The 12855-nt window shown below is 35.0% G+C and overlaps 1 protein-coding gene across 5 annotated transcripts in view; it reads right to left on the bottom strand.

The window, feature by feature from the left end:
- The window catches only part of Hr3 (Hormone receptor 3), a 73479-nt gene that overhangs the window by 26119 nt on the left and 34505 nt on the right, over positions 1-12855 (bottom strand). For 2 of the 5 annotated variants that reach the window (XM_066407095.1, XM_066407094.1), the window contains exon 2: positions 8361-8804. The exons of 2 other annotated variants lie outside the window; for them this stretch is intronic. In XM_066407095.1, coding sequence (XP_066263192.1) covers positions 8361-8457 — 97 coding nt within the window. In that variant the 5' untranslated portion in view covers positions 8458-8804. The remainder of the gene's footprint in view (positions 1-8360; positions 8805-12855) is intronic. One more of the 5 variants, XM_066407089.1, reaches the window with a different exon arrangement.

Raw genomic sequence — 12855 nt, 5'->3', positions numbered from 1 at the left:
GAGAAAGTTTTACCTTTCTTGATAAGCTGTCAGCCATCAATTTGCCTCCTCTAAGTTGCCTCAACTTGGAGACTCTCCCTCAAGTGTGTAACACCACAAGTTCAAGTAATTATGACGGTGATTACACGAAGAAGTAAATTACATAAGCGACAAGTTAATAAAAAAAAATGTCTTGCTAAAAAACTTTCACATACGGGTGTTGTTTAACATTTTAGAGTTTCGTAATCAAAGCGTGCGCCCCAAGACATTTTGGAGCGGTCCGACAACTTTCTTTCAATCCTGCTCGATGAAAAAAATTCTGCATCGTTTATTATAAATCCGCCATATGCAGGTTTCGGCGCAATAATTAATTTAAAGGAAGTTGCGTAAGACCGCGATAATTGCGAGCAGGATTATCGACGAAGAGATTAGGTGATGAAATCTGAGATGATAGATGAGAGAAAAACCGGCAACATGTATTATTATACTGCTGCCAACTACTGGGAACTCCAAAATTGAATGCGATACCTGCTGGGTAAAATGCGAACATAAAAAACCAGCGATTGTGACATTAAATTTGACATAAAGTTCCATTTGAAGTTATGACTTGATACTTGCGTTCTTCGGTTTGTTGACATTTTGCAGCGCCCTCATCGGCAGCTATATTTTCCAATTATTACAGACCCGACCCAGGTAATAGAAAGATTTTCTAAAAAGTTAACTTTTCCAGATTTTAATTTTCCAGTGTTAATTATCTTTTACATTATCTGTGAATTTCAAAAGGTCCACATTCCGTACTGCTACCTTAGTAACGTGACCATAGAAAAATTCTACCGTTTGCCTGTCGCAATTTAATAATATACCCATTATTCCACTCCTCTCAGTTTTCTATTGTTCGTTTGATTCCAACGCTATTAATAATTATACGATATATTATAGACAATTTATTTTTAACAAAAACTTACCGTAGCCGTAGCTTTAAGCAACATTTCAAAGCATGTTATTTGCCGTTTTCATTGTAGATACCCAAGTAGGTATATCGTGACATGACAATGCCCTGATTTATGTGTATATTGTATCTTAGATGGTATCTACGAAGGAATCTTGAGACTAAAACTGGCAAGGAGAATAGATTGAGATGGAGAAAGAGTGACAGAATAGTTATATAAGAGTTATTCAGAATCATCTTTCCAATAGGAAATACGATCTTCAGACTCCTAGCTCTCTAACATGAAGGTTCCTCCGGGTACCTATGGCCCTATAAAGAAACACTGAAAAATCGTGTTTATAGAAGAGATTTCGGGCTATCAAACTGTAAAATAACAACTCCTTTCCATTTTTTTGAAACTTACATACATATGTGTCCAGTATACATATTTACGGATCTTTAAGTGACAATTCTGTTACATCGATCTGAGACACTCGCATATGGTTTTATGATACAAAATTAAAAAGTTTTATTTTTTGGAGGAGATTTGGAGCTATCAAACGATAAAAAATTAATTCATCTAACTTTCTAGTAACAGTTAATATTATTTGTACATTATGTCCTCGATTCTCATCATATTTATGGGTCCATAGGTTCCAATTCTATATACTCGATCTAAGACTCTCTATGTGGCTTTATAAAGCATCATTGAAAATTTGATGTTCGTAGAGAAATTTCCAGGCTATCCAGCTGTAAAAAATTTGTTAATCGTCGTTCTATCATGAATTATGATTTTTAGAAAAATGATGCCTTCAGAACTCAAATTTGTGAGTATTTAGACATAGAAAAGTCGATATTTATTGAACTCTGATACTAAAAAAGATTCTTCATGCAGTAAACTGAAATACAAAAACAAGTAACACAAAAGCCCCAAAGAAAGAAAATAAATGAAAACATCAATTGTGGCGGAAAAGAAAGCCAAGGAAATACTAAGACAATTATTTAAGAGTTGTTGAAGATATTTCCTGTTGAAAAGTAATATATTCTTGTTACTACAAAAATTAAACCAGAATTTGTACAGACAAACTGAAGAATGTAACAACCATGGAAGAAATCACTACTTAAAAGAGCAAGCAGAAGACATTGACAATCCACTGCTTAACTGCTCGAGTCTTGACTATTAAGATCAAAAAAAGAATTGTGAACTATCCTATCAAATCTTTAAAATATATTAGAAATATATAAAAACGAACAGTCAAAACAGAACAGAAGCTAGTAATTAAGGCGAGAAAAGAAAACGCGCCTGAACCAAAAAGAGAAGAGGGGTCTAGCTTTTTTCTGTAAGATTTGTAATGATTTTTTAGACATTGTGGCTGAAACAAACTGAAAAACAAGACAAAAATTACCTAGCAATAAAACCTTAAACGACAATGATTGTTTTGCAAGGCTTCGATCAACTTCGCACACAAAAACCTTCATTATGGTCCATTTATCTTGCATTTATCAAGCAGGTATTCGCATGTTTAATGTTAACGTACGTACGTAGAGCACTGGACGACAGGTATGGATATAAATAGGCATGGGCCGGTCTACCGTTCACGAGATAAACGGCCCCCGTGTTGCACATGACCAGATAAGTGAATAATGCGATTGTTTACATGCAATAGTTGCGTTTGGGAACCTACTTTGCTGCGTGTGCCAGAGGCGTAGGACACGGGCAATTGTAAAAAAGTAAACAAAAATCTAAGCTAGCTGGAACGAGTCATTTAATATCAGCACCACCTTGTAATGACAATATGTGCTTTTGTGTTAACAATGCAGAAATTGAATATATATTTTTATGAAGTACCTACTTACCACCTTAATAGTTCTATGAATGCAGTAGCGAAGTAGTCTTACCTGGAAATAAAATTATGTATTAGGTTTGTGACTGTAAAATGTTAAGAAATCTTTTTTTATCAAAATCATCTTAAATGTCTAAATTGTTAACTGTCACTCACGTTACATAAGTCATTATTTTGACGTGTGATTATAGTCTTATAACCCTACTTTTCAATATAAAAAAAGTTGACTTTATGGCAGGCCGCCACTGGTTCTTATGTCACAATAACGCGGGATTATCGCAGCAGCAACGTTATTCAGATGTTGTTAAGAGTGGCGTGCGATTTGCCGCTCGCCGCGATGGTGGCGCGGCCCCGACTCAAAAGTGGGTCACAAGTTGAAAGACTCGTACCAAGGACATTGTTGGGTCCGCAAGCACGATTCACACCGCGGTTTCAAGACTTACGATTATTATTATGATTATTACTATTTTGGCGTAATTGCATCGTTTCCATTTAACGATATTAATCGGTTTTTATTGAGCGGTGATAAAGGTTGGGGACGGCTGATTGGACAAGGACGAAACATCGTTGGTGACGAGGAATGGTAATGGGATTTGCGGTGAAGCGTTGCAGACGAATCTATGGAATTTTGATTGAAAAAGAACTTAATAACCCCAACTGGGGAAGATACACAAGTACTGACTTTTGCCGGCCAAAATCTAACGTCACCTATCAAAATGTCTGAATGGATACGGTGATGGAAGTCTGTGACACTCACGACGTGAATACAAATTTCTGAACCCAAATCCGTGAGAAGAGCAGTCATCACCACTGTGATTGTTATTTTTGATGTTCATTGATTAATACATACAGGAAAGTTCAAACGTCCCACTCTATATTTTATGTTTCTTCTCTTTCCTTTATCAAGTGCACTATTTGTAAAGTTTATTGGATCGTATGATTTACTGTGCCCTTTAAGTCGTTGTCGAGTCCTTGAAATGATGCAGTAATTTTCGCACCTTACGTATATTTGCTGAGTCCGTTTAAATATCAACGAAATTTTCGATTTCGTTAATCTTAATATGGAGAAGTTCGTGGATGTGGTCTTCAGGATGGTTTATTATGATTATTATGGTAAATTGGTTCCAACGACTGCGACAATGTATAATGTTACCAGATATAATACGCATTACAGAAGTAATTGAAGAATGCGGACTCAATGGCTATTATCAGCAAACTGTGCAAGATGTGACAACCCTGCAAAATTCACTTGATAACTTGTTGTAAATCAGTTGTCATCAACGATCTAGAAGAACTGGATGTAGCGAGTGACATTTAGTTAAAGTTGATCTTATTTTTAAGACGGAAGATCGAGATGTCTTAGTACCCTTATGATGATGTTTTATCGTGGGAGATGCGTTATGCGTCGGCGCATATATAAGACGTAACATGTCAGGGTAATGCCACTTCATCCGACATCTGCGCCATGGATTAGTACCCATTTTACCAAAAAGGGCGGACACGACTGGAAAAAACAATGTTACATCCACTTCGCTTAGGTCGGTACTTGTTATCATAAAGGTATCTAAAGTTTGTCAACTGGTAAGCTGACTACGGATACTCTACGAAACATCTGAAATTTACGAACTCTATCGAAATTTTTTTTCAAAATGAATTATTATATTTTTTCGTGTCGTTTATATTGCTTTTCTCTTTTTTTTTCAAAAACTGCAATGCTCTGCGTACAAATTTCCCCGCTTAGGACAAGAATCTTCTTACTCGTTACAAGACTGAGCAACAACCCAACCTCATCAGTATTCCTGTCGTCTAATAATTAATGTCGTAACGCACGGACTTCTATCAACATTTAACACACGTGTAAAATTGTGTAAAAAGTAATCTTCATCGTGTATAGTATAAAGTGTATTATCTTACTGACCCATTTTCCCTCGAGTTCAACGCTCTTAAACCCGATAAGAACGGTTATAAAGAAACACACAATACATACAAAGTGCATGTGAGTAAGTGTTTGATGTTGCTGCCTGTATTTGAGTCGCCAGTGGCGGATCCTGGAAACTTGGATCATTTTCTTCTGCCAAAAGACAATGTTACTTTTAGTACAGATATTTTGTGAAATGAGTCTTGAGTTACAGGAGCGATGGAGGCCTCTGCTTGAATCTGCACGAAGCTGGCATTTAATTTGGGTCGAGTTGCTTGGTGTCGGTGTACGCCATTGGGTTATTCATTACCAGTACCTGTTACTTAGTTATTCAGCGCACACTCTTCATGCTTATTGTTTCAGTTTTTCAATAAATCAGATCGGGCACACGATGAGCAAATAAGACCCAAATTGATTGGAACTTGTTATCAGAATGAAACTTAATATCGACTAGCATGTCATATTTTTTTCTCCTTTGTTGTAGCACTTTAAGGTAAATTAAATATGAAAAAAATCTCAGTAATTGCGACAAATCAGTGACCAATTAGTGAGAAACCAATAACAATTCTGGAAGAAGAAAAGGTTACTCTTAACCAAATTGAGTATATCGTTTGGTTGTGTGCATTTATGATGAATGATGACTACCATATATTTCATTTTGTTCCGGTTGCCTCATGGAATTAATCCATGCTGATAAGAGAAACTTATAGTAACAGTTACCAGTCACGCTTATCGTTGCATAATTTCTCAAGGAACCATTCAAATGGGTTTTTTGAAGGTTCGGTCTTGGCTCGATATGGTATTGAAAGTCGACCGACATCGATGCGTCATCCGCATAAACACACTCGCCGATATCGCAGGAACGTTGCATGGTTCAAGAGAGTTTGATCTCAATGATTTTTGTGTAATTTCACCTTAACGGTGGCCAACACTTTAATTCGATTTAACGAGTTTTTTCTTCGCTTATTTTGATCGCGCTTAATAGGAATGTTAAGCAGTTGCATGGTACTTATTGCATTGGCAATCGATCGATTATGACGTGGTGCAATGAAGTTTGCCACTGGTGGCTGGTTGCCCAACGAATTTAATGAGAAATTGCCGGCTTTTGAAGTGTGAACTAGGCCTAATATGGTTTACCTTACTTCCATGACTTCTATGACTTCCATGACAAGGATCATTTGACTTAAGAATGACGTTAAAATTGCTTGTCAAAGCAAAATGGCCGCCTACAATGCTTCATCGCCATTTTTGGTGTCATCATCATGTTATCATTCCTTCGAACTTTTGATGTAAATCTTTCCTCCCACGCATTCTTCATGCAACGATTCCCTCTGATTGGTCACAATAGTGTACAAGCTCGCATAAAGTTGAATTAATTTAATTTATCTACGAGCGTACTGTAAAAAGTTTTACCGGTTGTAAATCAAACTTTAAAATGCTGAAAATGTTCTTAATTTATATTAAGATATATGATTATTTGAAACATAATCGGTTTGCAGTAAAACGCTCAAAACACGATTTTCTAAACAATAGAAAAACAATATAAATCGGTAAAAGGGGTTTTTCCCATACAGCGACTTATTTGACCATTTTTAACAATTTTATATCTTTTAAATACAATTTTTTCATGGACCTCTTCATTTAGGTTGTTTCAGTTCACCACACTTTAACGAGAGTCTCCATTAGTCTCCTTTTTTTCAACAAATAATCACTGCAACGTTGCGACAGTTTGCATCATTATCACTTAATTTTCTTTAAGTAGATTATCTACCGTTTGTTTTTCCTTATTAGCATGCCGTTTAGAATGTCCGGCGCGAAACAAAACTAAAGCAAATCTCCCCGCAATAACGATGATAAAATTGTGAAGAAATTATTACACGTTACTTCCTTCCTTGTCTTTACATAAGCCGATGCAGGAACGGTACAATAAATTAATAAATTATTTATAATAATATCCAAGCAGCAGCCGGAAATTTTACAACACTTAATTGCTTTAGCTGGTGTTGATTCTATATGGCCAACTCTCACCAATCCTACTGTGGCATGTGGGAAGCGTGTGTTAAATAACTCTTGTAAGTTAGATAGAGAAAAAACTCTTGTTGTGATTTTTTTAACGAATTTCCACGAATCATCGTCAAAAACAAACATTCCTTGACCGATTCTCCTAAAAAAAATCTTGCAAATCACCAAAATAAACCTTGAGTTGTTTTGGAGCCTAAACGTCTAGTTTACGTGCATTAAGTGATTCAAAATATCCCTGGTTTTCCGAAATTTTTCACACTGAAAAACTAACCAGCCTTCACACAATTCTAGCTGAAAATCGCATATTCATAGCCGTCAGTACTCCTGCATGTGCTTATTATTTTGTCAATAAATTTATATGTTTATTTGCATTGCATCATCGATGTTGGCAATACATTCCTCGGTAAAATCAAGGCAGAAACGTATAATCAGGCATCTTTCATCCGTGGTGCTAAGCGTGATGTCATTTGAACCATTAGATGATAAAATGATGGTCTTGTTAATTAAAACAAACCACCTACTTTTGCTCTGAAGTTGCAGTCCCTACCTTAGTTTCTTCTGCATGGGGTGACTCATCATGTTAAATATCAATGCATTGGATAAAATCAAATGGTTTAAATAGCAAAACGTATTATTGGTCCCTTGACCTCAAAATAGTGCGATACCCGAAAAATTGACCTCGCCGGTGTAGACCTTGATGTAGCACCCAGTAGATCGTTGTCGGATAGTCGCTGAAACGTTGTCAAAGCAATGCGAAAAATAAACGTGTTATTATGCTTAAATGGGGCATGTATGTTTGTTTACTAAGATTGAAAATACTTTCAAACATTTGGTGACGTTCAAATTTCATGATTTTCATTCATGGTATGCATATAGCTCATAGTTAGGATCTAAAATAAAATAAATCCCAGCAATTCCAGTACTATCATAAAAAGACTGAAATTTTTATTACTTTTGAATAAGTTTGGGAATCTTTGACGATTTGCACGTGAAAATCAAAGCCCCCAATTATAGATATCACAAAACTTGTTTTTGGGCAGGAATTTTGAGATGTTCGCCCATTTGCACTAAGTACTATTATTACAGTTACATTTATTTGCACAACCAAGGTGGAAAGTACTACTTTTACTCCCCCGATTTCCACCGTTTTTTATCGACCTCTTCACTTAATTTCAAATTTTTTTCTAGGAAAACCATGAATAACCGAACAGCCCAATGATCAATATTTACAATCAAATCACATTCTTTTCGATTAATTATTTAAATAGCAAAAATTGCCTTTACCCGGAATGATCATCACCAAAATAAATGAGCCAAAAATAAAATTAGCGGAAAGTTGCTCGGCCATATAAAAAGTTAGAAGTAACTGCAAAACTTGAAAGGTTTCAGAGGCCGATGAACCTCGCAATATAATAAACCGTCAAATTTTCGGCTTGTATAAACCGTTACTTCCTCTGAAATTACCAAAATGCCACTGTTTCGGTAACGAATCAGCCTCCCATTGTTGCCGTAAAAGAAGCGAAACCAATGAAAGGCGCTTTTTAATGGATTAAACACCGATTTTGATACGCCCATGGACATGGGAAGATCCCACGTGATGCCATTAATATTCTTCTCTTTTGAAATTTATTTTTTGCTACATTTAATCAATTGTTTCTGTAGACTTTACCTTTGATGGATCCACTGGAAGTGTGTGGTTGTTGAGACTGGATTTGCACCTGCTGCAACTCCAGCTTGGTGGCGACATTATTCCACATTTCAAACATCTTGCCAAACTGGAATTCACTCTACACTTTGAGTTCGCATCCCTACAGCACTGTTCAAAAATGATAACGTTCCGAAATATGTTGGACACTATTAACTATTAGGAAATTAGATTACTTCTAAGAACTTAAAGCTTGTAAAACAACAATAACAGAGCTAAGAATTAGTCAACAAAAAATCGTATTTACACCTAAATTGAGTGGTATGTGAGGAACACAGATTCAACCGACTTCCAGTTTTTGAGTCATATTTGAAGGCACTTATTTTTGGTACGTTTGAAACAGTAAGTCTTCCATAGGTTCATGCTCGATTGACCAGCTTCTTGGGCTTGCGTTTCGCCATTGAAATCCTAGAGAGTTCAAAAAGAGAAATTAAATCACTTACAATAGATCAACAAAGTCACTGGGCCGTTATTAATTCAGTTTTGACAGTGCTAATGATTCTTCCGACTCTTCTATGTTGCTGAAAATAGTGGTTCCACAAGATATTTATTATTTAGCAAACAGTTAAGAAAAAATTCGTTAATATCGTCAAAAACTATAAATCTCCACTTTTTTTGTTATTCACTCTATATCTACGTTTTTACATACGTTTACTAAATACAGTTTCCTATTATCACTTCCACTTAATTCTGTTCTATATTTCCAATATTGGATTTTCATTAGACCTCCTCTATAATTAAATTTTCTAACGAATTTCCAGCGTTATCTCCCCATATGAATATTCAAACTTCTGGGGAAATTTTAAATCTTTTGTGGCCAATAGAATGATTGAATATCTAAAAATTTCTCAACAAACGTTAAATACCGGCCATGACGGCCTAAGGACCAATGGCGTGCCTATATTTAGAGGTTTTGATTGTTTAGTTCTCAGTTATTTAATAATGGTGGTATATCAGAAGCGGCACGTTAAGATGGATAGTGCTTCATAGTTTTTTTGCTTGAATATAATACGAAAATCATCAAAATCGTAAGCTTTAATTCGAGTTATTAATAGCTAATACCTAAATGTGTATTTTTTAAAGGTCAAAGTGGTCTTAATCGTATTTGATTTGAGGGGATGTTCTTGTTTAAAGTTAGGTGCACAGATTTACGAAACATAACGTAAACTTAACGCAACGTAAATGCAACGTTCGGCAACTCTCTTACGGCTTGTGTCCATTACTTACTTAAATATACATATAAGCTGTCAAGTATGTTTGAATTGGTTTAACGTTTTTACGTTATTTTTTGTCTTATTTCTTTATTGAATTGTTCCTAAGTTTTTTGCCTGGAAACTACTCCAAAACCTTAATTCAAACAACATCAGCTTTAATTTTCCCAGTTAATTATGCCAATTTTTTGTGTTGAAAGCTCGGTTGAAAGTAACCTTGCTCGGGATTTATTTGAGGGGATTCTCTTCTGTGCTCGGACATCTAAGTTAATTTAGTTCTTAACTCATCTAGTTCTTAAGCTATATGTATTAAATTATATGTAGAAACAACTAGTTTTTCTCTGTATTTTTGGGAAAATTCGCACTTTTAACGTTATAACAATCTTCTCATTTAAATAGAGAGATACCATCCAAGATTGTTATAGAATAATCTTGTTTTTGAAGAGTATAGGTATATTAATGAATTCCTACAATCTAGAACAAGCAATTATATTGCTTGTGTCTTTTATTTTAAAGATGACAACCACAATGATCTTAGTTTGCTTTAGTACAATTAAAGTCATAAGAGAAAAATTAGTATTAATTTAAATTGTTCTAACTAATTTATGTACGTAAAATAAAGATCCAATAGGGAATTCCGTATTTTGAAATAAAAAATAAGGTTTTTCAAGTTAGGAAACGTCTCTGGATGTGCCGTCCTCCTTTTCTCCTAAAAATTTCTTTCCTTCATTATTATATCCATAAGAGGCGTATTTCCATCTTTCTTTAAGGGAAAAATACTTTGTGATTTTAACTGATATATGTGAAAAATATTTGTCAGGAATTATCTCTTGTTTTTCACTTTTAACCATTAGAATTTAAGCTATTAGAATCTTGACAAAAGTAAGAGGTTAAAAAATTTTAGTTGAGGTAAAGCTGTGCTAATTAAGAGTTAAGGACATTCAAATTGAAAAAAAATTCGGCAAAAATACAGAAAAATTCATAAAAATTCGAAATTCTGTGAATTTCTTTATGCATTTCGGATTTCTCCAAATATCTACTGTATCCATACATGTTCAGGCGAAATTTGGACAAATAATTATCTTTGTTTTCTTCTTTATTTCAAAATAAATGAATCTTCCTAATGTTTCTATCAGTGAAATTTGGGTTAATTAGCCAAATTATACTTATGTTTAATCTAGCTTCAAATAGAGCGTAAACGTTTGAAAATTAACGTCTTAAAAACTTTTTACATATGCATGTCTACACATTCAACTTTGTCATGAAGAGACAAAGCCATTTATTTATCTTTCAAACCGTTAATATGCTACAGTACACTTGTTTCGGCAAAAGCAAGTGTAGTTTTTATAGGTCACATCTATTTGTAGAAGTTTCGTTACAAGACCGTTAGTTTTATTCGCCAGGTAGGTCGCGAAAAATTGTCACAATGCCGGCAATTTGCCAACATGGCTCGCGGAAAAAAAATTAACGCAATTCAAGTCTTACGGTATACGAAATTTGCGTTTTCATATTAAAAATGTCGCTTTCCCTTTTGATGTTGTAACGTTGTACAGGTTGCAAAACTAAAAATAGTATAAACTCTGTGGTTAATGAACTTCTCAAGGTAGCGGCTGTTACACTGCAATTGTCGGACGTAAACAAAAAACCGGGTAAATGTGTGTCAACAATGTTCATTTATTGTGGAAAATGGTGGATTTAATAATTAGTTTTTGGGAAAAATAATATGATTTTGCACAGGAAGTTTGAAGACGAAGATCTTTGTCGCTTTTTATCAATCCCTAAAATCGTTTTGAAAGGTTTTTCGTGTGAAAAAGTAGGGCTAGGAGTGCTGGAATGCACTTTTTCTCAAAACAGTCTTGCTCAGAAAATTAATCCTAAAAAATTAAAAATAAATTCTCTTGTTGACAGAAAAAATGACATTTTAATGACACAAATCAGGCTATAAAGTGTAAATATCGATGTGGTACCTAAATTTACTACTTTTTCGCCTGGTGCAGCAACTAACTATTTAACTACAAATTTAAACAACGCAAAATTTAAATATAGCGATGATTGAGGCCCGATTTTTTAATCGGCTGATACAAGAAATGCCAAGAAGCAAGATCATTTTTCTTCAGGTGTTATTTATTTTAGACGTGGTTTAAACAGAAGGTCTCTTTTCGTGAGCTAACTCTTGTAATCCTTTATTTAGTTATTATATGGCAACGTTGTAAATTCAACAAGTTTAGAAAGAAATGTAAGGTTTCTAAGCAGGTAGTACTAATAAAACTCGTTTTTAGGGTATGTGCTTTGAATTAAATTTGTTCAATTCGTCTCAGCAGGGCATTCACAATTTCTTTCGATAATCGGAAGCCGTTTCTAGATGAGAAATCACTGCGGATTCCAAAAACCGAAAAAAATTCTGTAATGACTACGTTGTTATATGCTTCAGGATTTCACTCAGTGAAGAGGGTTAGATAAAAAGAGTTTTTCCATTTTGCACATCACACCGAAATTGTTATTATTTTTCCAACCGAAATTTTCGCCTGATAAATTATGGCATATGAAAGTTAGGCATATTTATCCACATGTTAACTTTTAACTGCGCATTAGAAAACGGATAGTTTCGTTTACAAAGGCGTTAACAATAACAGCACATTTGCCAGTCGATTAAAAAACTGTGCTTAAACCCTCTTGAACGACATCTCTAGAAAAGCATTGCTGGATCCAATTTACCGTGCACCGACTTGAATAATTCTCTAGAGTATAAGTACTAAAAAACTGCTCCTTAATATTAATGATCCAAACACCCAGATTCAAGAACTTCCTTCGAAATTTTCCTTTCGAAATCATGTTTCCTTGCCATAAACGAGCTATTCTCAGCATGTAAACTGGCCCGACGAACTAGTTTCGTGTGTTTATAGGAGTTCGTGTTGCGATCGACTAAAGAAAAACAGTTAAGGCAAACTCTCTGGAAACTTTCTAACGTTTCTGGATAGCAGTGCACTTTCGACGTCGTCAGACCGACAAGTAATCGATAGGGCAGCGAGGCCCCGAGGGGCCTTAAAGGGAATGTTTCTGTTTACGACACCGTGTAAACAAAAGTTGGAAGTTTTGCCTAAAGCTAGGCCCTTAGGTATTATAATCCGTTGTGCTTCATGGATGTTTCAGTCACAATACAGATTTTTTAAAGAATCCTCACCATAAATATAATTATTCCAATCTAATCTCAGTTCAACGATGGAATTACGAGTTGAATAGACCCTCCC

The sequence above is a fragment of the Euwallacea similis genome, chromosome 3, assembly GCF_039881205.1.
Source record: "Euwallacea similis isolate ESF13 chromosome 3, ESF131.1, whole genome shotgun sequence".
Classification (NCBI taxonomy): domain Eukaryota; kingdom Metazoa; phylum Arthropoda; class Insecta; order Coleoptera; family Curculionidae; genus Euwallacea; species Euwallacea similis.
This window is presented reverse-complemented; position numbering and strand designations above follow the sequence as displayed.